At 40.5% G+C, this 23,465-nt stretch overlaps 4 protein-coding genes across 4 annotated transcripts in view; all 4 read left to right on the top strand.

The window, feature by feature from the left end:
- LOC134854228 (hypoxanthine-guanine phosphoribosyltransferase-like) overlaps positions 1 to 23,465 on the top strand; it is a 449,675-nt gene that overhangs the window by 378,153 nt on the left and 48,057 nt on the right. The window lies entirely within an intron of this gene.
- LOC134854820 (ATP synthase subunit d, mitochondrial-like) lies at positions 12,971 to 13,525 on the top strand. Its single transcript, XM_063871177.1, has one exon. The coding sequence runs from the start codon at positions 12,971 to 12,973 to the stop codon at positions 13,523 to 13,525; it is 555 nt and encodes a 184-aa protein (XP_063727247.1).
- Positions 17,622 to 18,176, top strand: LOC134854819 (ATP synthase subunit d, mitochondrial-like). The gene has a single exon (XM_063871176.1). The coding sequence runs from the start codon at positions 17,622 to 17,624 to the stop codon at positions 18,174 to 18,176; it is 555 nt and encodes a 184-aa protein (XP_063727246.1).
- Positions 22,261 to 22,815, top strand: LOC134854818 (ATP synthase subunit d, mitochondrial-like). Its single transcript, XM_063871175.1, has one exon. The coding sequence runs from the start codon at positions 22,261 to 22,263 to the stop codon at positions 22,813 to 22,815; it is 555 nt and encodes a 184-aa protein (XP_063727245.1).

Here is a 23,465-nt window from a genome sequence, read left to right as displayed (position 1 = left end):
GAACCTATGCAACAGGATCCCGATCAAGCCGAGAAAGAAGACGATAAGGCTTCGACAGGAGGGATGTTCAGCCTGGACTTCAGTTTCCTCAGCGAATTTGAAAACGCACGGATACGTTGGAAGCGACGACTGAGCCGGCAGACGAGGGAACTTCCACGCTGGAACCCCCGTCGGCCTTCATATGAATAAACCGGAACTTGCCGGAGAGCAGCTCTCCGAGCAATTCAAAAAATGCCGAACAGAAACTCTTGATAGAATTACCAAGGAGAAGAAGAATAGAAGGGACAGCCAGAAAACCTTTCTAGGGAACGTTGCCCGAAGAAGAGTGGGAGGTGCATCATAGAGACCATGAAAATAGGACGGGATGCAGAATGGACAGAGTGGCCTTCATGGAAGAGGTCTGGACAGTAGTTCAGAGCTACGAAGCCCAGTCTATCTGGTAGCTAGGTCTCAACCGACTACTAATGCGGGAAGTCCTATACAAACTCGACGAGTGAGAAGGGAGATTGAGCGAGTTGTTGATCGACTCGGCCACTGACCAAAGTGAGGCAAACTCTCCTATCAAGATGACGTCGCAAGAAGACAAATTAGAAGTGGTATATCTGTCAAGAACCCGGAAGGGAACGATGGAATCAAAAATGGTGGTTGACAGAATTAATGAAATGAAGATAAAACTGGGCAGCAAGGTGAAATTGAGGAAAACGGGAAACACAAAGGTGGATTCCGAAATCTCGATGCAAGCTGTCAACTCAGCTAAAAGAAAACGCGTCGAAGAAGCTATGGACTTCGGACAGGGTGATGATCGATTGACTGGCACAGACAGGATGTTGACTGACGTACCGATGGTACCACCCATTCTCATGGCAGGGATAAAATCAACAGGTTATAAATCCAAACGGAGTGACCGCACTCTGACTGGAGCAACATTGGAAATGGAGATACTCAGCCAATGTGGAGAGAGTACTCTTAAAGACTTCAAAGCGTCTCCCATGAATCACGGAAAGGGAAGCGTCGTAGGACAGCTAGTCCCAGTAAAATGTAAAATATAACCGACTGATAGCGTCGGAAACTGTATCGATTGATGAACCCGCCGGTGGTTACATGGAGATGTTAGAGTACAGAGGTTCGGCCAGAGGACACTTAATGGCTCTGGAAGACAAAAGTGCCATGGAAGGTTATTTGGAGACGATGATGCAAGGCACCACCCTTAAGCAGAAGGCATACGGGACTCTGGTTTTGTCTGAAATGCACGCGGAAACGATCGAGCAGTTGGTGAGCCTTCCATGGAGAGCAGTAGTGTTACGATACTTTGAAGAAGAAATGAGAACCACGCCGAAGATACACGCTCTGATAGCAATACCCTATGTGAGAACAGAGTTACAACTAAGGCTCGCTTGGTGCATGATTGGAATGACTCGCGGGGAATATGATTCGGAAGAAAGGAAAAGATCAAAGGGAGAAAAGGTGTTCTTAATGACGAGTGTGAGAGATCTGATGACCCAAGAAGGAGCAGCAGTAGCGTGCGCGAAGCGGAGAGACGCTCTCTGTTTCGTTCGATTTATGATAGAACAAATGTCAGTGCCAGCATTGAACACTTGTGTCAAGATGCTAAGAGAAGGCGATGAACGAGCGAAAGCCTTGATCTTGCTAGCACTTTTGGACATATATCACAGCAAACCAATGCGAGTAAATATGAAAAAACCCGTGAAACTAGAACCGATGAAGAAAATAGACAAAATAAGGAGGTTCTCAAACAAGGAGCTGAGGCTCACTAAGGATTTCATGGGAGCACTCCCGAAATCCAGTGAATACTGTGGACCGATCAGGACGAAATCATACAGTTACGTATCCGGAATCATAATTATGGCGTACAATCCTTTCCTAAATGAAAACATACGCGATTGCTTCTTTGATTACGAGCAAGCAGTGTTGCTAAGATTCTGGACGTCAAGAATTGCAACATTAAGAAGCGCTGCTAATCAACAGACCAAGCTGGGACTAGTCTTGGAGGAAAAGGTGACTGCACCTTCAGTGCCAAATTCGATAAACCGAGTGCAGTTTGGATTGGGATTCTCGGACGAACTACTGAGAACGAGCTTAATGGTGGTATGGGAACTGATGAAACCATCATGGTGTTCTAGTCCCAACACTGATTCGATATTACGTGCGATACAAGACGTGCAGAGGGAACTGAACTCAAACTGTAATTTGCGTGACCTGAACATCATCTATAATTTGATGACGACAGCCTCTAAGAGCAACAGAGAAGACAAAGTAGAGTTGCCTGGCTGGGGACCAGAGGACTGGGTCAAACCTGGTAGTTGTCTTGCAGAAATTTGTGGACTGGAAGTTCACATCTGTGGAGGTTTGGATCGCGTAAAGACCCTAGAGAAACAACACAAGCAATTGACGATATCGTTTGGGAACATTGTGATGAAGGCGGAAACAGAAACGGAACTGATTGCAGATTGCCATGGAGGAACCGAGGTGAATCTAGTGACTGCACTAGGATTCTACAGCATGTTTGGTTGAAGCTATAACAAAAGCATGAGTTGGTTACGACCATCAGTGTAGAAGTGTTTCCGGGAGTGTTGCAAACCGAGCAGAAGTATATTGGAAAGTGGAGAGAAGCAATCGAGGCAGAAAAGAACATCGGCAGAGTGACACTTATCGAAGACCGACGGTAGCGAGATATTTAGTGGGATCAACTCTAGCGGTGGATGTGAAAAGTACGAGAACGATCGTGGATCAAGCCTTCTCAGTGCCGAAATGCGTAAGACTTGCGAGAATGACAGAAAAATTTTACGAGTTACTTTGCAAAATCTTCTCTGCAGTTCCGGAGAGAACGAAAGAGGAATTAGAATCGATACTGGGAAAGAATTTCATGGGATACGCCAGTGGGAACTTCAGCGACTTTGAAAGACAAAAGCAGAAAGGATCAACAGTCACGGATTACGATGCAGTAGATGAAAATAATGAAGTCCACCGAGTGATGATGGAAGTGAAACCACTACTGGAACCTCGTATCAGCAGTAGACGGAAGTGCGCTGAATTGGTGTGAGAAGCATGTACTGCGAGAGCTCATGGGCGAAGACCTATTGTTTGCAAAGATATCGGAGCCAGAAATGACGGTCATTAACTTTGACGATCACTTCCGGGATCGTATGGGAGAAGTGGACAGCGGACACATCGAGGTGTTCCCAAAGCTCTGGAACTTAAGTCTGCATGATAAAACAAATGAGATCACGAGAATTCCTCGTCTAATGGCCGCGTACCATAAGGTGAGAGAAGAGACGAAAGGTTGGGGTGATTACAGGAAACTACCGGAGGAAATCCCTGAATTTCCCCTGATAAGCAGATGCTGCTCGGAGCAGTCTCCGCAGTGCGAACCCCTAGGATGGGAGACTTTGAGACTAACGAAAGGAGAATGGCGAAATTCTCTGAAACAATGGACCCGTATTTTGTGGGCAGAAATGCCGCAGTGCTGCAGTATACGCAGTATGCTTACACGGATGAAGCAACTAGGAGACGAATGAGCAATGCAGCGACTCAGAAGCCTGGGAGGTTTGACGAGGAATGGGTGAAACTGGATCTAGCTCCTATGTTTATGAGAGGCAAGGCTGACTTACCAGAAGCCTCCCTAATCTTAACGAGGGTAAGACCAGACTTAACGGTGGGAGGAACACTACAGACTAGAACCATGCTAGTACCCTTCGGCTATGAAGAAGTCAAAGTAGTTCATGGAGAGGAGGAAGATCAGTCAGCTGGCAGACTAGTTGTACCGAAATTTCCTGATGAGGCAAGGGGTGAAGAGCAAGAGCCCTCAAGTTCAGGAAAGAATATGAGACGAGACGATGGGCAGAGAGGAAGCCGTCGATCGGAAGAACCTATGCAACAGGATCCCGATCAAGCCGAGAAAGAAGACGATAAGGCTTCGACAGGAGGGATGTTCAGCCTGGACTTCAGTTTCCTCAGCGATTTTGAAAACGCACGGATACGTTGGAAGCGACGACTGAGCCGGCAGACGAGGGAACTTCCACGCTGGAACCCCCGTCGGCCTTCATATGATCAAACCGGAACTTGCCGGAGAGCAGCTCTCCGAGCAATTCAAAAAATGCCGAACAGAAACTCTTGATAGAATTACCAAGGAGAAGAAGAATAGAAGGCACAGCCAGAAAACCTTTCTAGGGAACGTTGCCCGAAGAAGAGTGGGAGGTGCATCATAGAGACCATGAAAATAGGACGGTATGCAGAATGGACAGAGTGGCCTTCATGGAAGAGGTCTGGACAGTAGTTCAGAGCTACGAAGCCCAGTCTATCTGGTAGCTAGGTCTCAACCGACTACTAATGCGGGAAGTCCTATACAAACTCGACGAGTGAGAAGGGAGATTGAGCGAGTTGTTGATCGACTCGGCCACTGACCAAAGTGAGGCAAACTCTCCTATCAAGATGACGTCGCAAGAAGACAAATTAGAAGTGGTATATCTGTCAAGAACCCGGAAGGGAACGATGGGATCAAAAATGGTGGTTGACAGAATTAATGAAATGAAGATAAAACTGGGCAGCAAGGTGACATTGAGGAAAACGGGAAACACAAAGGTGGATTCCGAAATCTCGATGCAAGCTGTCAACTCAGCTAAAAGAAAACGCGTCGAAGAAGCTATGGACTTCGGACAGGGTGATGATCGATTGACTGGCACAGACAGGATGTTGACTGACGTACCGATGGTACCACCCATTCTCATGGCAGGGATAAAATCAACAGGTTATAAATCCAAACGGAGTGACCGCACTCTGACTGGAGCAACATTGGAAATGGAGATACTCAGCCAATGTGGAGAGAGTACTCTTAAAGACTTCAAAGCGTCTCCCATGAATCACGGAAAGGGAAGCGTCGTAGGACAGCTAGTCCCAGTAAAATGTAAAATATAACCGACTGATAGCGTCGGAAACTGTATCGATTGATGAACCCGCCGGTGGTTACATGGAGATGTTAGAGTACAGAGGTTCGGCCAGAGGACACTTAATGGCTCTGGAAGACAAAAGTGCCATGGAAGGTTATTTGGAGACGATGATGCAAGGCACCACCCTTATGCAGAAGGCATACGGGACTCTGGTTTTGTCTGAAATGCACGCGGAAACGATCGAGTAGTTGGTGAGCCTTCCATGGAGAGCAGTAGTGTTACGATACTTTGAAGAAGAAATGAGAACCACGCCGAAGATACACGCTCTGATAGCAATACCCTATGTGAGAACAGAGTTACAACTAAGACTCGCTTGGTGCATGATTGGAATGACTCGCGGGGAATATGATAAGAAAGGAAAAGATCAAAGGGAGAAAAGGTGTTCTTAATGACGAGTGTGAGAGATCTGATGACCCAAGAAGGAGCAGCAGTAGCGTGCGCGAAGCGGAGAGACGCTCTCTGTTTCGTTCGATTTATGATAGAACAAATGTCAGTGCCAGCATTGAACACTTGTGTCAAGATGCTAAGAGAAGGCGATGAACGAGCGAAAGCCTTGCTCTTGCTAGCACTTTTGGACATATATCACAGCAAACCAATGCGAGTAAATATGAAAAAACCCGTGAAACTAGAACCGATGAAGAAAATAGACAAAATAAGGAGGTTCTCAAACAAGGAGCTGAGGCTCACTAAGGATTCCATGGGAGCACTACCGAAATCCAGTGAATAATGTGGACCGATCAGGACGAAATCATACAGTTACGTATCCGGAATCATAATTATGGCGTACAATCCTTTCCTAAATGAAAACATACGCGATTGCTTCTTTGATTACGAGCAAGCAGTGTTGCTAAGATTCTGGACGTCAAGAATTGCAACATTAAGAAGCGCTGCTAATCAACAGACCAAGCTGGGACTAGTCTTGGAGGAAAAGGTGACTGCACCTTCAGTGCCAAATTCGATAAACCGAGTGCAGTTTGGATTGGGATTCTCGGACGAACTACTGAGAACGAGCTTAATGGTGGTATGGGAACTGATGAAACCATCATGGTGTCCTAGTCCCAACACTGATTCGATATTACGTGCGATACAAGACGTGCAGAGGGAACTGAACTCAAACTGTAATTTGCGTGACCTGAACATCATCTATAATTTGATGACGACAGCCTCTAAGAGCAACAGAGAAGACAAAGTAGAGTTGCCTGGCTGGGGACCAGAGGACTGGGTCAAACCTGGTAGTTGTCTTGCAGAAATTTGTGGACTGGAAGTTCACATCTGTGGAGGTTTGGATCGCGTAAAGACCCTAGAGAAACAACACAAGCAATTGACGATATCGTTTGGGAACATTGTGATGAAGGCGGAAACAGAAACGGAACTGATTGCAGATTGCCATGGAGGAACCGAGGTGAATCTAGTGACTGCACTAGGATTCTACAGCATGTTTGGTTGAAGCTATAACAAAAGCATGAGTTGGTTACGACCATCAGTGTAGAAGTGTTTCCGGGAGTGTTGCAAACCGAGCAGAAGTATATTGGAAAGTGGAGAGAAGCAATCGAGGCAGAAAAGAACATCGGCAGAGTGACACTTATCGAAGACCGACGGTAGCGAGATATTTAGTGGGATCAACTCTAGCGGTGGATGTGAAAAGTACGAGAACGATCGTGGATCAAGCCTTCTCAGTGCCGAAATGCGTAAGACTTGCGAGAATGACAGAAAAATTTTACGAGTTACTTTGCAAAATCTTCTCTGCAGTTCCGGAGAGAACGAAAGAGGAATTAGAATCAATACTGGGAAAGAATTTCATGGGATAAGCCAGTGGGAACTTCAGCGACTTTGAAAGACAAAAGCAGAAAGGATCAACAGTCACGGATTACGATGCAGTAGATGAAAATAATGAAGTCCACCGAGTGATGATGGAAGTGAAACCACTACTGGAAGCTTCGGAAAAACGTAATTGGAGGAACATCAAGTCAACACATGATGAGTTCCCCTGCCATTGCTTGCTACAAACATGGTGGTACCCCGGGTATAGTAATCTGGTGTTGATTTGGGACTGTGGAGAGCTGCTCTCCATGGGTTTAACCAGATTCATCACAGCCCATAATGATGGTGATAGTAGGAGTGATGACGGCGATACGATGGTTGGAAGCTCATATAAAAGAGAACAATAGACAGGAGGCGCCGACGAAAGAACAGTTACAGGAATTGGATTGTCTAAAAGATTTAAATCTTTTTGAGACAATGTGCAAAATCTTGAACATTCCGATGAAAGTGAAAAATATATGGGCCAAAAGACGACTGATGCCATGGTTTAGAGCCAATATGACTACATGGTTGTACGAGTATGCCAAGAAACATATGTCGAAGCACAGCAGATTGTTCAGTGCGTATCAGCTGGACATTGGAGCAGGAGCTTTTAAGCGAGCTTTTGTAACTCATCGGAATACAGTAACCACCGCAGTGACGAGAATTTCTAGGACCAGTGATGGTGATGGAATGGAAAAAGAACAGATGTTGAAGGAAGACTTGGAGAGAAACGTGACGTTGTGCCTCCACAACAGCTTCTGCCGAAACAGAGAATCTAACGTTGATCCTCTACCTTGTTGTAAACAAAGAGTAGAAGAGCAGAAGTGTTGGAGTACTGCTTCCAACAGCGTCAGAATCGCTACCGACGTGTTGCAAGACACAGAAACTGAAAATGTGGACTCAATGTCGCAGGTGGAGGAGATGGAACATTGACAAATGGCCGAAAAACAAGAACCAAAAAGAAAGAAAATTAGAAAAATTTAGAAGTTTTAGAACTTCTAAACGACGAACAAAGCAGGAAACAAAGAAGCGACGAAAGAGAAGATGTTAAAATTCAGAATTGTTTTGTATGTGACAAAAAGCTCAAATGAGAAACAAGGCAACTAAGTTTGCAATTAAAGATGAAAAGAAAACATTTAGTTGAGTTTTGAAGATTAAAGAATTTGTTGCATTTATAAATTTGCATTATGATTTTAGTTAGTGGCATAAATGTGCAAAAAAGTTCTTAATTTACTTTTTTAAATACCTTATTTTTTGGAACGTTACGATAAATTACTAAGAAATTCGTTCTGCAAGGTCACTAACGTGAAAATGGATGATAACCAGTTTTTACAAGCTGTTCTCCCGGCAGCCAAAGGTGGCTTGGGCGTTTCTTCCGCTCGTCTACTCGCTTTACCCGCTTTCTTAGCCTCAGCAGTAGGAGCAAAAGATGCCTTGAGCAAAATCTTTGGTTTGGAGCATGTGGATGGAACCTATGATGATGCGCTTAAACGGTGGTTTGACCTTGGAAAATTTGAAATGAGTCCGGAAAATGAAATCCAAAAAAATTGGACGGAGCCAATTTTTGACAGCGAAATTGCAGACTTGATTTAACGACTCGAACCAACGGACGTAAAAAGGTTCAACGCGTTCCAAGATAGATTTGGCTCCCAATGGTTGAACGTCATCCCGTGCAAAAATTTAAGGTTAAAACTGTCGAACCAACAACTCAGAATTGCGATAGGACTTCGATTAGGCTCAAAAATATGCGAACGGCATAAATGCGTGTGCGGAAAAGACGTTACCGAGGATGGTTGGCATGGTCTTTCTTGCGAGAATGACAGAAAAATTTTACGAGTTACTTTGCAAAATCTTCTCTGCAGTTCCGGAGAGAACGAAAGAGGAATTAGAATCGATACTGGGAAAGAATTTCATGGGATACGCCAGTGGGAACTTCAGCGACTTTGAAAGACAAAAGCAGAAAGGATCAACAGTCACGGATTACGATGCAGTAGATGAAAATGATGAAGTCCACCGAGTGATGATTCTCTAGGCATTCAAATCTGAATGCCCTTATAAAGCAGAGTTTATCTTCTACTCACATTCCGTCTGTTTTAGAACCACGACATCTCTTCAGGACCGATCAGAAGCGACCAGATGGTTTGACGCTCATTCCATGGGCTGTTGGTAAGCAGCTCTTGTGGGATGTAAAGGTAGTAGACTCCTTAGCTCCTTGTAAGATTAATGCTGGGTCTGTTTGTAACCCTGGTACGGCTGCCGCTGAAACGGAAGAGCAAAAAATTGACCAGTATAAAGATCTTGTAAATGATGGATATCTTTTCCAACCGCTAGCTTTTGAAATTCAGGGCGCGGCCGGCCCCAGCACAGAAGTTTTTTTGAGCAAGCTTTGTAAGAACCTAAGCATATGCACTGAGGAACCCAGAGCAGGCAGCTTTTTAAAACAGAGAATCTCCCTGGCAATACAGATTGCGAACGCCATTGCGTACTCGGAACAATAAATGACAAAATAACTTTCGACGAAATTTTTTACTTGTAACACTTGTATATTATATTATCTCGTGTCGAGTTGCGTGTTCTTTTTGAAGAAACGTAACCCGTATCGATTTTAACTGAAAAGGACTTAAACACTTGTCATCTTCTTTTATCATTATCACTTCCATATCTAAAAAATTCCAAGGATTTTGACTGGAATACATGATAAAGGGACTCATGACTGTAACCTCGGTTACTATGATACTTTTGACCTTCTGATTACCAGAAGAAAAAAAAAAGAAAAAAAATCTATTTGGCTTGAAATCCAACCATCTGACTCTCTTCTATACTCTGAATTACTTCTCTGAAACCATCTGACTTACTTCTCTTAACATTATACTTTACTCTTCGATATCTAGAAAATTCATAGGATTTTGACTAGATAATGTGATGAAGGGACTTCTGACTTTGCCTGTTATTATCATATTTTCGACTTTCTGATTAGAAAAAGAAAAGAAAAAAAAGACAAAAAAAGATTTAATGTTTAGATTATATTTTTTAAAATTGATTTCAGAGTAATATGGCAAAAGCAGCAGCCAGAGTCAACTGGACCAAAATGGCCGACATTGTGGCTCCTGAGCAGCGAGCAGCGTTTAATGCTTTTAGATCAAAATCAGAAGCACTAGCCGCAAAAGTTGAATCTCTTCCAGAGAAACAGAAAACTCCGGATTGGGAACATTACAAGACGGTTCTCGGAGCTTCGAAGAAACCCATTGTAGATGAGATGAAAAAAGTAATGGAAAGCGTGAAAGTTTCCCGTCCAGTGAACACAATGACCAGTGAAATCGACAAACTGAAAAAAGATTACGAAAAATCTTTTGCCGAATTTAAAGCGGAAGGCAGTGCACGGTCGTCTACCTTGAAGCAACAGGCATCCAAGTATACCTCTATGAAATGTTTAACACAGATGTCGGATGATGAAATCCATGAAGCTTTTCCCGAGGTATCACCGGAAGCATACGAAGAAGAGCAAGCTCTTAACGCATCTCATGATCACCATGAGGAAGAGGGTGAAGATGAGGAATTCGATATTCAAATTCCCAAATTGAACGAGCTGTTCCCGAAAAAGAAATAAATCGTATGAACTTACTAAATTACTAGACTGTTAATGGACTCTAACGGATTGAATTAAACTTGTCATATATCATTCAGCGTTTTTAATTACACAAGCAAGCTAGCGAGCGTAGCGATATAGTATTAACATTTATTTCTCGGAAATAGCTCATTTGTTGACACTTAGGCAAGAATCACGATCTGTAGCATTGGAATTTTCCTGGCATCTGTTCTCTGGTTTATGATGGCTTGTGTTTGCTGATTGTAAAACGACTGCGGTGAAAATGCGAGACGTTATTTCATTGTTCTTTCTAATTACCGAGTTTATTAATTTTGATATCCAGGGTCAGTAACAACTAAATTTCCGAAGGGAAGAAGCATAGTAGGATAGTTTTAGTTTGTGTGTTGGCAGGACTGTCCTGCGTCCCTACACTTTTTAAACCTAGAAGACAAAGTTCTAAATCGGGATATAGACCTTGGAAGTCTAAAAAGATGTTTTATCTTAAGTATATCCTCGAAAGTGCAGATTGGTGAAAGAATTTGGAAGGCTATAGTAGTGTAGTATGGTGCCATTTATATTCTGCAGTGAGTCGATAGGACGTGGATAAAAGTGTTATTATGCTTTTTGTAATTTCTGTTCGATGGCACTGTATCATTTCGATGAAGACTACGAGACTCAATGAGGACATTGACCGGGCTGTCCGGGGAGTATGTGACATTCGACCAGAATGTACGAAAATGCAGTTTTGCAATCGAAATTTTATCGCACAGAAAAAGAACATCTATCCTGGAAGATTGATGGTTTTAATGGATTGGCAGCGTTATTTGAACAATTAGACGAATCGGGAAGGGTTGGTTTTAACTGACATGCTAATTTTTAAAACTTCGATTTGGGCGTGAACGACACGTAACCTTTTTAGATTTCGCCTACACTGAAACGGCGAAACAGAACAACAATAGTTGCAGTGAAAACAACTACGAGAAAACGACAACAGGTTGAAACTGTGATTGGAGTTTGTCAGGAACCATTCCGAGTTGTAGGGAGTGCTATTTCCCCGGATTCCAGAATCCGGAGGGGTCTCGGGCCCCAGACTCAAACTGTTATATATAAACTGTTACCTTCCTGGTCATGTCCTGAGTTGTTTTTAAATAACATCCCGATTCATTTTCAGAGAATGAGAAGCTAGGAGTGAGGGAAAGGGTTGATCCATCTTCGATGGAGATGATGATTTTTATCTACTGAACAAAAACATTAGTAATATAATAAATAGTAATAGCCCTGTTTTTAGGACTGACCTCGTGGGCATACTGAGACCCAGTCATGAGTTCACTACTTTTGCATGTAATTAAGTTAATTTGAGCGTTCTGGTCAAAGCCGGAAAGCAGTAACGTTTTGTCTATCGACCCGATTTTAGGAAAACCACCAAAAGAAATGGCTTTGGCAGAGACGGTGAAAAAGGATGTAGAGTTGTGTTTCGACGCTAGCCACTCGTTCTTTCCGACGATATGTACTTCCGGGCGAATGTTACAATCAATTTTACCATCACTGAAGTCAGCATTTTTTAATGACCTCAAGTCAAGAGTGATTTTGTAACTGTCATGTAGTTAATGCATTTCCACCTATGCCGGAAAAATTGTTCGACATTTGACCACTAAAATTGAGAAACATAAGAAAGCAGACTCACCGGTAGGCCCTCTTCAACAATGCAGTCCTGAGGGAAATAGCGCAGATCTTAGTTGGGAAATTGTAGATAGGTCAAACATCCAAACAAAACTTTGAATACTAGAGGCAATTCAATTCAGGAAAGAGAAACCGTGCTTGAGCACGCGCTATGAGGTCAGGAGCAGGAAGTTAACACTGCAAGTTTAGTCACAAAACTTTTTGATTTTTTATTTAAAACGTACATGTCTAAATCGAAATTATGACTCAGAAACTTCCAGACAAATTAATTAAAATTTGTTTTATCATTTTTAGAGGCTAATTTTTTAACATGATGTTTTAGAACAACAATTTATGTGAATTATTGTAAATAACATCGTTAAATTGTTGTTTTATCGTCGTTTAGATAAGGTTTTTGTAAAAATCCTGACGATGAACATAGTTGCGGAAACGTTTCAGAGTTACTTTCTATCAAAAATCTCTTTAAAAACAAACGTAACCCGTATCGATTTTAACTGAAAAGGACTTAAACACTTGTCATCTTCTTTTATCATTATCACTTCCATATCTAAAAAATTCCAAGGATTTTGACTGGAATACATGATAAAGGGACTCATGACTGTAACCTCGGTTACTATGATACTTTTGACCTTCTGATTACCAGAAGAAAAAAAAAAGAAAAAAAATCTATTTGGCTTGAAATCCAACCATCTGACTCTCTTCTATACTCTGAATTACTTCTCTGAAACCATCTGACTTACTTCTCTTAACATTATACTTTACTCTTCGATATCTAGAAAATTCATAGGATTTTGACTAGATAATGTGATGAAGGGACTTCTGACTTTGCCTGTTATTATCATATTTTCGACTTTCTGATTAGAAAAAGAAAAGAAAAAAAAGACAAAAAAAGATTTAATGTTTAGATTGTATTTTTTAAAATTGATTTCAGAGTAATATGGCAAGAGCAGCAGCCAGAGTCAACTGGACCAAAATGGCCGACATTGTGGCTCCTGAGCAGCGAGCAGCGTTTAATGCTTTTAGATCAAAATCAGAAGCACTAGCCGCAAAAGTTGAATCTCTTCCAGAGAAACAGAAAACTCCGGATTGGGAACATTACAAGACGGTTCTCGGAGCTTCGAAGAAACCCATTGTAGATGAGATGAAAAAAGTAATGGAAAGCGTGAAAGTTTCCCGTCCAGTGAACACAATGACCAGTGAAATCGACAAACTGAAAAAAGATTACGAAAAATCTTTTGCCGAATTTAAAGCGGAAGGCAGTGCACGGTCGTCTACCTTGAAGCAACAGGCATCCAAGTATACCTCTATGAAATGTTTAACACAGATGTCGGATGATGAAATCCATGAAGCTTTTCCCGAGGTATCACCGGAAGCATACGAAGAAGAGCAAGCTCTTAACGCATCTCATGATCACCATGAGGAAGAGGGTGAAGATGAGGAATTCGATATTCAAATTCCCAAATTGACCGAGCTGTTCCCGAAAAAGAAATAAATCGTATGAACTTACTAAATTACTAGACTGTTAATGGACTCTAACGGATTGAATTAAACTTGTCATATATCATTCAGCGTTTTTAATTACACAAGCAAGCTAGCGAGCGTAGCGATATAGTATTAACATTTATTTCTCGGAAATAGCTCATTTGTTGACACTTAGGCAAGAATCACGATCTGTAGCATTGGAATTTTCCTGGCATCTGTTCTCTGATTTTATGATGGCTTGTGTTTGCTGATTGTAAAACGACTGCGGTGAAAATGCGAGACGTTATTTCATTGTTCTTTCTAATTACCGAGTTTATTAATTTTGATATCCAGGGTCAGTAACAACTAAATTTCCGAAGGGAAGAAGCATAGTAGGATAGTTTTAGTTTGTGGGTTGGCAGGACTGTCCTGCGTCCCTACACTTTTTAAACCTAGAAGAAAAAGTTCTAAATCGGGATATAGACCTTGGAAGTCTAAAAAGATGTTTTATCTTAAGTATATCCTCGAAAGTGCAGATTGGTGAAAGAATTTGGAAGGCTATAGTAGTGTAGTATGGTGCCATTTATATTCTGCAGTGAGTCGATAGGACGTGGATAAAAGTGTTATTATGCTTTTTGTAATTTCTGTTCGATGGCACTGTATCATTTCGATGAAGACTACGAGACTCAATGAGGACATTGACCGGGCTGTCCGGGGAGTATGTGACATTCGACCAGAATGTACGAAAATGCAGTTTTGCAATCGAAATTTTATCGCACAGAAAAAGAACATCTATCCTGGAAGATTGATGGTTTTAATGGATTGGCAGCGTTATTTGAACAATTAGACGAATCGGGAAGGGTTGGTTTTAACTGACATGCTAATTTTTAAAACTTCGATTTGGGCGTGAACGACACGTAACCTTTTTAGATTTCGCCTACACTGAAACGGCGAAACAGAACAACAATAGTTGCAGTGAAAACAACTACGAGAAAACGACAACAGGTTGAAACTGTGATTGGAGTTTGTCAGGAACCATTCCGAGTTGTAGGGAGTGCTATTTCCCCGGATTCCAGAATCCGGAGGGGTCTCGGGCCCCAGACTCAAACTGTTATTTATGAACTGTTACCTTCCTGGTCATGTCCTGAGTTGTTTTTAAATAACATCCCGATTCATTTTCAGAGAATGAGAAGCTAGGAGTGAGGGAAAGGGTTGATCCATCTTCGATGGAGATTATGATTTTTATCTACTGAACAAAAACATTAGTAATATAATAAATAGTAATAGCCCTGTTTTTAGGACTGACCTCGTGGGCATACTGAGACCCAGTCATGAGTTCACTACTTTTGCATGTAATTAAGTTAATTTGAGCGTTCTGGTCAAAGCCGGAAAGCAGTAACGTTTTGTCTATCGACCCGATTTTAGGAAAACCACCAAAAGAAATGGCTTTGGCAGAGACGGTGAAAAAGGATGTAGAGTTGTGTTTCGACGCTAGCCACTCGTTCTTTCCGACGATATGTACTTCCGGGCGAATGTTACAATCAATTTTACCATCACTGAAGTCAGCATTTTTTAATGACCTCAAGTCAAGAGTGATTTTGTAACTGTCATGTAGTTAATGCATTTCCACCTATGCCGGAAAAATTGTTCGACATTTGACCACTAAAATTGAGAAACATAAGAAAGCAGACTCACCGGTAGGCCCTCTTCAACAATGCAGTCCTGAGGGAAATAGCGCAGATCTTAGTTGGGAAATTGTAGATAGGTCAAACATCCAAACAAAACTTTGAATACTAGAGGCAATTCAATTCAGGAAAGAGAAACCGTGCTTGAGCACGCGCTATGAGGTCAGGAGCAGGAAGTTAACACTGCAAGTTTAGTCACAAAACTTTTTGATTTTTTATTTAAAACGTACATGTCTAAATCGAAATTATGACTCAGAAACTTCCAGACAAATTAATTAAAATTTGTTTAATCATTTTTAGAGGTTAAAAGTGTTTGAATGTAAATAGTAATTTCAGAAGTCAACTGTGATTGGCTAATTTTTTAACATGATGTTTTAGAACAACAATTTATGTGAATTATTGTAAATAACATCGTTAAATTGTTGTTTTATTGTCGTTTAGATAAGTTTTTTGTAAAAATCCTGACGATGAACATAGTTGCGGAAACGTTTCAGAGTTACTTTCTATCAAAAATCTCTTTAAAAACAAATAAATTTCGAAATAAAAAATTGACTTGTTCCGAAATTAAAAATTGAGACAAATGAAATTTGAATTTAATTTAATTTAAAGATAAAACTAGAGACTGTCTCAAAAACTTAAGTCTGATAGTATGATCATGATGTAGTTTTGGCGCGAATTTGAAATCTGATTGATAGAGTTTTTATTATCGTGTATAGCCAATATCCGAGGATGTTTTTATGGTCGATGATCATTTAACAATTTTTTTTTTACTTTTAAACCTGATGATGCATAAATGTGCAAAAAAGTTCTTAATTTACTTTTTTAAATACCTTATTTTTTGGAACGTTACGATAAATTACTAAGAAATTCGTTCTGCAAGGTCACTAACGTGAAAATGGATGATAACCAAATTTTACAAGCTGTTCTCCCGGCAGCCAAAGGTGGCTTGGGCGTTTCTTCCGCTCGTCTACTCGCTTTACCCGCTTTCTTAGCCTCAGCAGTAGGAGCAAAATATGCCTTGAGCAAAATCTTTGGTTTGGAGCATGTGGATGGAACCTATGATGATGCGCTTAAACGGTGGTTTGACCTTGGAAAATTTGAAATGAGTCCGGAAAATGAAATCCAAAAAAATTGGACGGAGCCAATTTTTGACAGCGAAATTGCAGACTTGATTTAACGACTCGAACCAACGGACGTAAAAAGGTTCAACGCGTTCCAAGATAGATTTGGCTCCCAATGGTTGAACGTCATCCCGTGCAAAAATTTAAGGTTAAAACTGTCAAACCAACAACTCAGAATTGCGATAGGACTTCGATTAGGATCAAAAATATGCAAACGGCATAAATGCGTGTGCGGAAAAGACGTTACCGAGGATGGTTGGCACGGTCTTTCTTGCCTCAAAAGTGCAGGGAGATTCTCTAGGCATTCAAACCTGAATGCCCTTATAAAGCAGAGTCTATCATCTACTCACATTCCGTCTGCTTTAGAACCACGACATCTCTACAGGACCGATCAGAAGCGACCAGACGGTTTGACGCTCGTTCCATGGGCTGATGGTAAGCAGCTCTTGTGGGATGTAACGGTAGCAGACTCCTTAGCTCCTTGTAGGATTAATGCCGGGTCTGTTTGTAACCCTGGTACGGCTGCCGCTAAAGCGGAAGAGCGAAAAATTGACAAGTATAAAGATCTTGTAAATGATGGATATCTTTTCCAACCGCTAGCTTTTGAAATTCAGGGCGCGGCCGGCCCCAGCACAGAAGTTTTTTTGAGCAAGCTTTGTAAGAACCTAAGCATATGCACTGAGGAACCCAGAGCAGGCAGCTTTTTAAAACAGAGAATCTCCCTGGCAATACAGATTGCGAACGCCATTGCGTACTCGGAACAATAAATGACAAAATAACTTTCGACGAAATTTTTTACTTGTAACACTTGTATATTATATTATCTCGTGTCGAGTTGCGTGTTCTTATTGAAGAAACGTAACCCGTATCGATTTTAACTGAAAAGGACTTAAACACTTGTCATCTTCTTTTATCATTATCACTTCCATATCTAAAAAATTCCAAGGATTTTGACTGGAATACATGATAAAGGGACTCATGACTGTAACCTCGGTTACTATGATACTTTTGACCTTCTGATTACCAGAAGAAAAAAAAAGAAAAAAAATCTATTTGGCTTGAAATCCAACCATCTGACTCTCTTCTATACTCTGAATTACTTCTCTGAAACCATCTGACTTACTTCTCTTAACATTATACTTTACTCTTCGATATCTAGAAAATTCATAGGATTTTGACTAGATAATGTGATGAAGGGACTTCTGACTTTGCCTGTTATTATCATATTTTCGACTTTCTGATTAGAAAAAGAAAAGAAAAAAAAAGACAAAAAAAGATTTAATGTTTAGATTATATTTTTTGAAATTGATTTCAGAGTAATATGGCAAGAGCAGCAGCCAGAGTCAACTGGACCAAAATGGCCGACATTGTGGCTCCTGAGCAGCGAGCAGCGTTTAATGCTTTTAGATCAAAATCAGAAGCACTAGCCGCAAAAGTTGAATCTCTTCCAGAGAAACAGAAAACTCCGGATTGGGAACATTACAAGACGGTTCTCGGAGCTTCGAAGAAACCCATTGTAGATGAGATGAAAAAAGTAATGGAAAGCGTGAAAGTTTCCCGTCCAGTGAACACAATGACCAGTGAAATCGACAAACTGAAAAAAGATTACGAAAAATCTTTTGCCGAATTTAAAGCGGAAGGCAGTGCACGGTCGTCTACCTTGAAGCAACAGGCATCCAAGTATACCTCTATGAAATGTTTAACACAGATGTCGGATGATGAAATCCATGAAGCTTTTCCCGAGGTATCACCGGAAGCATACGAAGAAGAGCAAGCTCTTAACGCATCTCATGATCACCATGAGGAAGAGGGTGAAGATGAGGAATTCGATATTCAAATTCCCAAATTGAACGAGCTGTTCCCGAAAAAGAAATAAATCGTATGAACTTACTAAATTACTAGACTGTTAATGGACTCTAACGGATTGAATTAAACTTGTCATATATCATTCAGCGTTTTTAATTACACAAGCAAGCTAGCGAGCGTAGCGATATAGTATTAACATTTATTTCTCGGAAATAGCTCATTTGTTGACACTTAGGCAAGAATCACGATCTGTAGCATTGGAATTTTCCTGGCATCTGTTCTCTGGTTTATGATGGCTTGTGTTTGCTGATTGTAAAACGACTGCGGTGAAAATGCGAGACGTTATTTCATTGTTCTTTCTAATTACCGAGTTTATTAATTTTGATATCCAGGGTCAGTAACAACTAAATTTCCGAAGGGAAGAAGCATAGTAGGATAGTTTTAGTTTGTGGGTTGGCAGGACTGTCCTGCGTCCCTACACTTTTTAAACCTAGAAGAAAAAGTTCTAAATCGGGATATAGACCTTGGAAGTCTAAAAAGATGTTTTATCTTAAGTATATCCTCGAAAGTGCAGATTGGTGAAAGAATTTGGAAGGCTATAGTAGTGTAGTATGGTGCCATTTATATTCTGCAGTGAGTCGATAGGACGTGGATAAAAGTGTTATTATGCTTTTTGTAATTTCTGTTCGATGGCACTGTATCATTTCGATGAAGACTACGAGACTCAATGAGGACATTGACCGGGCTGTCCGGGGAGTATGTGACATTCGACCAGAAAGTACGAAAATGCAGTTTTGCAATCGAAATTTTATCGCACAGAAAAAGAACATCTATCCTGGAAGATTGATGGTTTTAATGGATTGGCAGCGTTATTTGAACAATTAGACGAATCGGGAAGGGTTGGTTTTAACTGACATGCTAATTTTTAAAACTTCGATTTGGGCGTGAACGACACGTAACCTTTTTAGATTTCGCCTACACTGAAACGGCGAAACAGAACAACAATAGTTGCAGTGAAAACAACTACGAGAAAACGACAACAGGTTGAAACTGTGATTGGAGTTTGTCAGGAACCATTCCGAGTTGTAGGGAGTGCTATTTCCCCGGATTCCAGAATCCGGAGGGGTCTCGGGCCCCAGACTCAAACTGTTATATATAAACTGTTACCTTCCTGGTCATGTCCTGAGTTGTTTTTAAATAACATCCCGATTCATTTTCAGAGAATGAGAAGCTAGGAGTGAGGGAAAGGGTTGATCCATCTTCGATGGAGATGATGATTTTTATCTACTGAACAAAAACATTAGTAATATAATAAATAGTAATAGCCCTGTTTTTAGGACTGACCTCGTGGGCATACTGAGACCCAGTCATGAGTTCACTACTTTTGCATGTAATTAAGTTAATTTGAGCGTTCTGGTCAAAGCCGGAAAGCAGTAACGTTTTGTCTATCGACCCGATTTTAGGAAAACCACCAAAAGAAATGGCTTTGGCAGAGACGGTGAAAAAGGATGTAGAGTTGTGTTTCGACGCTAGCCACTCGTTCTTTCCGACGATATGTACTTCCGGGCGAATGTTACAATCAATTTTACCATCACTGAAGTCAGCATTTTTTAATGACCTCAAGTCAAGAGTGATTTTGTAACTGTCATGTAGTTAATGCATTTCCACCTATGCCGGAAAAATTGTTCGACATTTGACCACTAAAATTGAGAAACATAAGAAAGCAGACTCACCGGTAGGCCCTCTTCAACAATGCAGTCCTGAGGGAAATAGCGCAGATCTTAGTTGGGAAATTGTAGATAGGTCAAACATCCAAACAAAACTTTGAATACTTGAGGCAATTCAATTCAGGAAAGAGAAACCGTGCTTGAGCACGCGCTATGAGGTCAGGAGCAGGAAGTTAACACTGCAAGTTTAGTCACAAATCTTTTTGATTTTTTATTTAAAAGGTACATGTCTAAATCGAAATTATGACTCAGAAACTTCCAGACAAATTAATTAAAATTTGTTTAATCATTTTTAGAGGTTAAAAGTGTTTGAATGTAAATAGTAATTTCAGAAGTCAACTGTGATTGGCTAATTTTTTAACATGATGTTTTAGAACAACAATTTATGTGAATTATTGTAAATAACATCGTTAAATTGTTGTTTTATCGTCGTTTAGATAGGTTTTTTGTAAAAATCATGACGATGAACATAGTTGCGGAAACGTTTCAGAGTTACTTTCTATCAAAAATCTCTTTAAAAACAAATAAATTTCGAAATAAAAAATTGACTTGTTCCGAAATTAAAAATTGAGACAAATGAAATTTGAATTTAATTTAATTTAAAGATAAAACTAGAGACTGTCTCAGAAACTTAAGTCTGATAGTATGATCATGATGTAGTTTTGGCGCGAATTTGAAATCTGATTGATAGAGTTTTTATTATCGTGTATAGCCAATATCCGAGGATGTTTTTATGGTCGATGATCATTTAACAATTTTTTTTTTACTTTTAAACCTGATGATGCATAAATGTGCAAAAAAGTTCTTAATTTACTTTTTTAAATACCTTATTTTTTGGAACGTTACGATAAATTACTAAGAAATTCGTTCTGCAAGGTCACTAACGTGAAAATGGATGATAACCAAATTTTACAAGCTGTTCTCCCGGCAGCCAAAGGTGGCTTGGGCGTTTCTTCCGCTCGTCTACTCGCTTTACCCGCTTTCTTAGCCTCAGCAGTAGGAGCAAAAGATGCCTTGAGCAAAATCTTTGGTTTGGAGCATGTGGATGGAACCTATGATGATGCGCTTAAACGGTGGTTTGACCTTGGAAAATTTGAAATGAGTCCGGAAAATGACATCCAAAAAAATTGGACGGAGCCAATTTTTGACAGCGAAATTGCAGACTTGATTTAATGACTCGAACCAACGGACGTAAAAAGGTTCAACGCGTTCCAAGATAGATTTGGCTCCCAATGGTTGAACGTCATCCCGTGCAAAAATTTAAGGTTAAAACTGTCAAACCAACAACTCAGAATTGCGATAGGACTTCGATTAGGATCAAAAATATGCAAACGGCATAAATGCGTGTGCGGAAAAGACGTTACCGAGGATGGTTGGCACGGTCTTTCTTGCCTCAAAAGTGCAGGGAGATTCTCTAGGCATTCAAACCTGAATGCCCTTATAAAGCAGAGTCTATCATCTACTCACATTCCGTCTGTTTTAGAACCACGACACCTCTACAGGACCGATCAGAAGCGACCAGACGGTTTGACGCTCGTTCCATGGGCTGATGGTAAGCAGCTCTTGTGGGATGTAACGGTAGTAGACTCCTTAGCGCTCCTTGTAGGATTAATGCCGGGTCTGTTTGTAACCCTGGTACGGCTGCCGCTAAAGCGGAAGAGCGATAAATTGACAAGTATAAAGATCTTGTAAATGATGGATATCTTTTCCAACCGCTAGCTTTTGAAATTCAGGGCGCGGCCGGCCCCAGCACAGAAGTTTTTTTGAGCAAGCTTTGTAAGAACCTAAGCATATGCACTGAGGAACCCAGAGCAGGCAGCTTTTTAAAACAGAGAATCTCCCTGGCAATACAGATTGCGAACGCCATTGCGTACTCGGAACAATAAATGACAAAATAACTTTCGACGAAATTTTTTACTTGTAACACTTGTATATTATATTATCTCGTGTCGAGTTGCGTGTTCTTATTGAAGAAACGTAACCCGTATCGATTTTAACTGAAAAGGACTTAAACACTTGTCATCTTCTTTTATCATTATCACTTCCATATCTAAAAAATTCCAAGGATTTTGACTGGAATACATGATAAAGGGACTCATGACTGTAACCTCGGTTACTATGATACTTTTGACCTTCTGATTACCAGAAGAAAAAAAAAAGAAAAAAAATCTATTTGGCTTGAAATCCAACCATCTGACTCTCTTCTATACTCTGAATTACTTCTCTGAAACCATCTGACTTACTTCTCTTAACATTATACTTTACTCTTCGATATCTAGAAAATTCATAGGATTTTGACTAGATAATGTGATGAAGGGACTGTTATTATCATATTTTCGACTTTCTGATTAGAAAAAGAAAAGAAAAAAAAGACAAAAAAAGATTTAATGTTTAGATTGTATTTTTTAAAATTGATTTCAGAGTAATATGGCAAGAGCAGCAGCCAGAGTCAACTGGACCAAAATGGCCGACATTGTGGCTCCTGAGCAGCGAGCAGCGTTTAATGCTTTTAGATCAAAATCAGAAGCACTAGCCGCAAAAGTTGAATCTCTTCCAGAGAAACAGAAAACTCCGGATTGGGAACATTACAAGACGGTTCTCGGAGCTTCGAAGAAACCCATTGTAGATGAGATGAAAAAAGTAATGGAAAGCGTGAAAGTTTCCCGTCCAGTGAACACAATGACTAGTGAAATCGACAAACTGAAAAAAGATTACGAAAAATCTTTTGCCGAATTTAAAGCGGAAGGCAGTGCACGGTCGTCTACCTTGAAGCAACAGGCATCCAAGTATACCTCTATGAAATGTTTAACACAGATGTCGGATGATGAAATCCATGAAGCTTTTCCCGAGGTATCACCGGAAGCATACGAAGAAGAGCAAGCTCTTAACGCATCTCATGATCACCATGAGGAAGAGGGTGAAGATGAGGAATTCGATATTCAAATTCCCAAATTGAACGAGCTGTTCCCGAAAAAGAAATAAATCGTATGAACTTACTAAATTACTAGACTGTTAATGGACTCTAACGGATTGAATTAAACTTGTCATATATCATTCAGCGTTTTTAATTACACAAGCAAGCTAGCGAGCGTAGCGATATAGTATTAACATTTATTTCTCGGAAATAGCTCATTTGTTGACACTTAGGCAAGAATCACGATCTGTAGCATTGGAATTTTCCTGGCATCTGTTCTCTGGTTTATGATGGCTTGTGTTTGCTGATTGTAAAACGACTGCGGTGAAAATGCGAGACGTTATTTCATTGTTCTTTCTAATTACCGAGTTTATTAATTTTGATATCCAGGGTCAGTAACAACTAAATTTCCGAAGGGAAGAAGCATAGTAGGATAGTTTTAGTTTGTGGGTTGGCAGGACTGTCCTGCGTCCCTACACTTTTTAAACCTAGAAGAAAAAGTTCTAAATCGGGATATAGACCTTGGAAGTCTAAAAAGATGTTTTATCTTAAGTATATCCTCGAAAGTGCAGATTGGTGAAAGAATTTGGAAGGCTATAGTAGTGTAGTATGGTGCCATTTATATTCTGCAGTGAGTCGATAGGACGTGGATAAAAGTGTTATTATGCTTTTTGTAATTTCTGTTCGATGGCACTGTATCATTTCGATGAAGACTACG

This window comes from Symsagittifera roscoffensis, chromosome 9 (genome assembly GCF_963678635.1).
Source record: "Symsagittifera roscoffensis chromosome 9, txSymRosc1.1, whole genome shotgun sequence".
Lineage (NCBI taxonomy): Eukaryota > Metazoa > Xenacoelomorpha > Acoela > Convolutidae > Symsagittifera > Symsagittifera roscoffensis.
The sequence above is the reverse complement of the archived record's forward strand: the minus strand, read 5'-3'. Positions and strand labels throughout refer to the sequence as shown.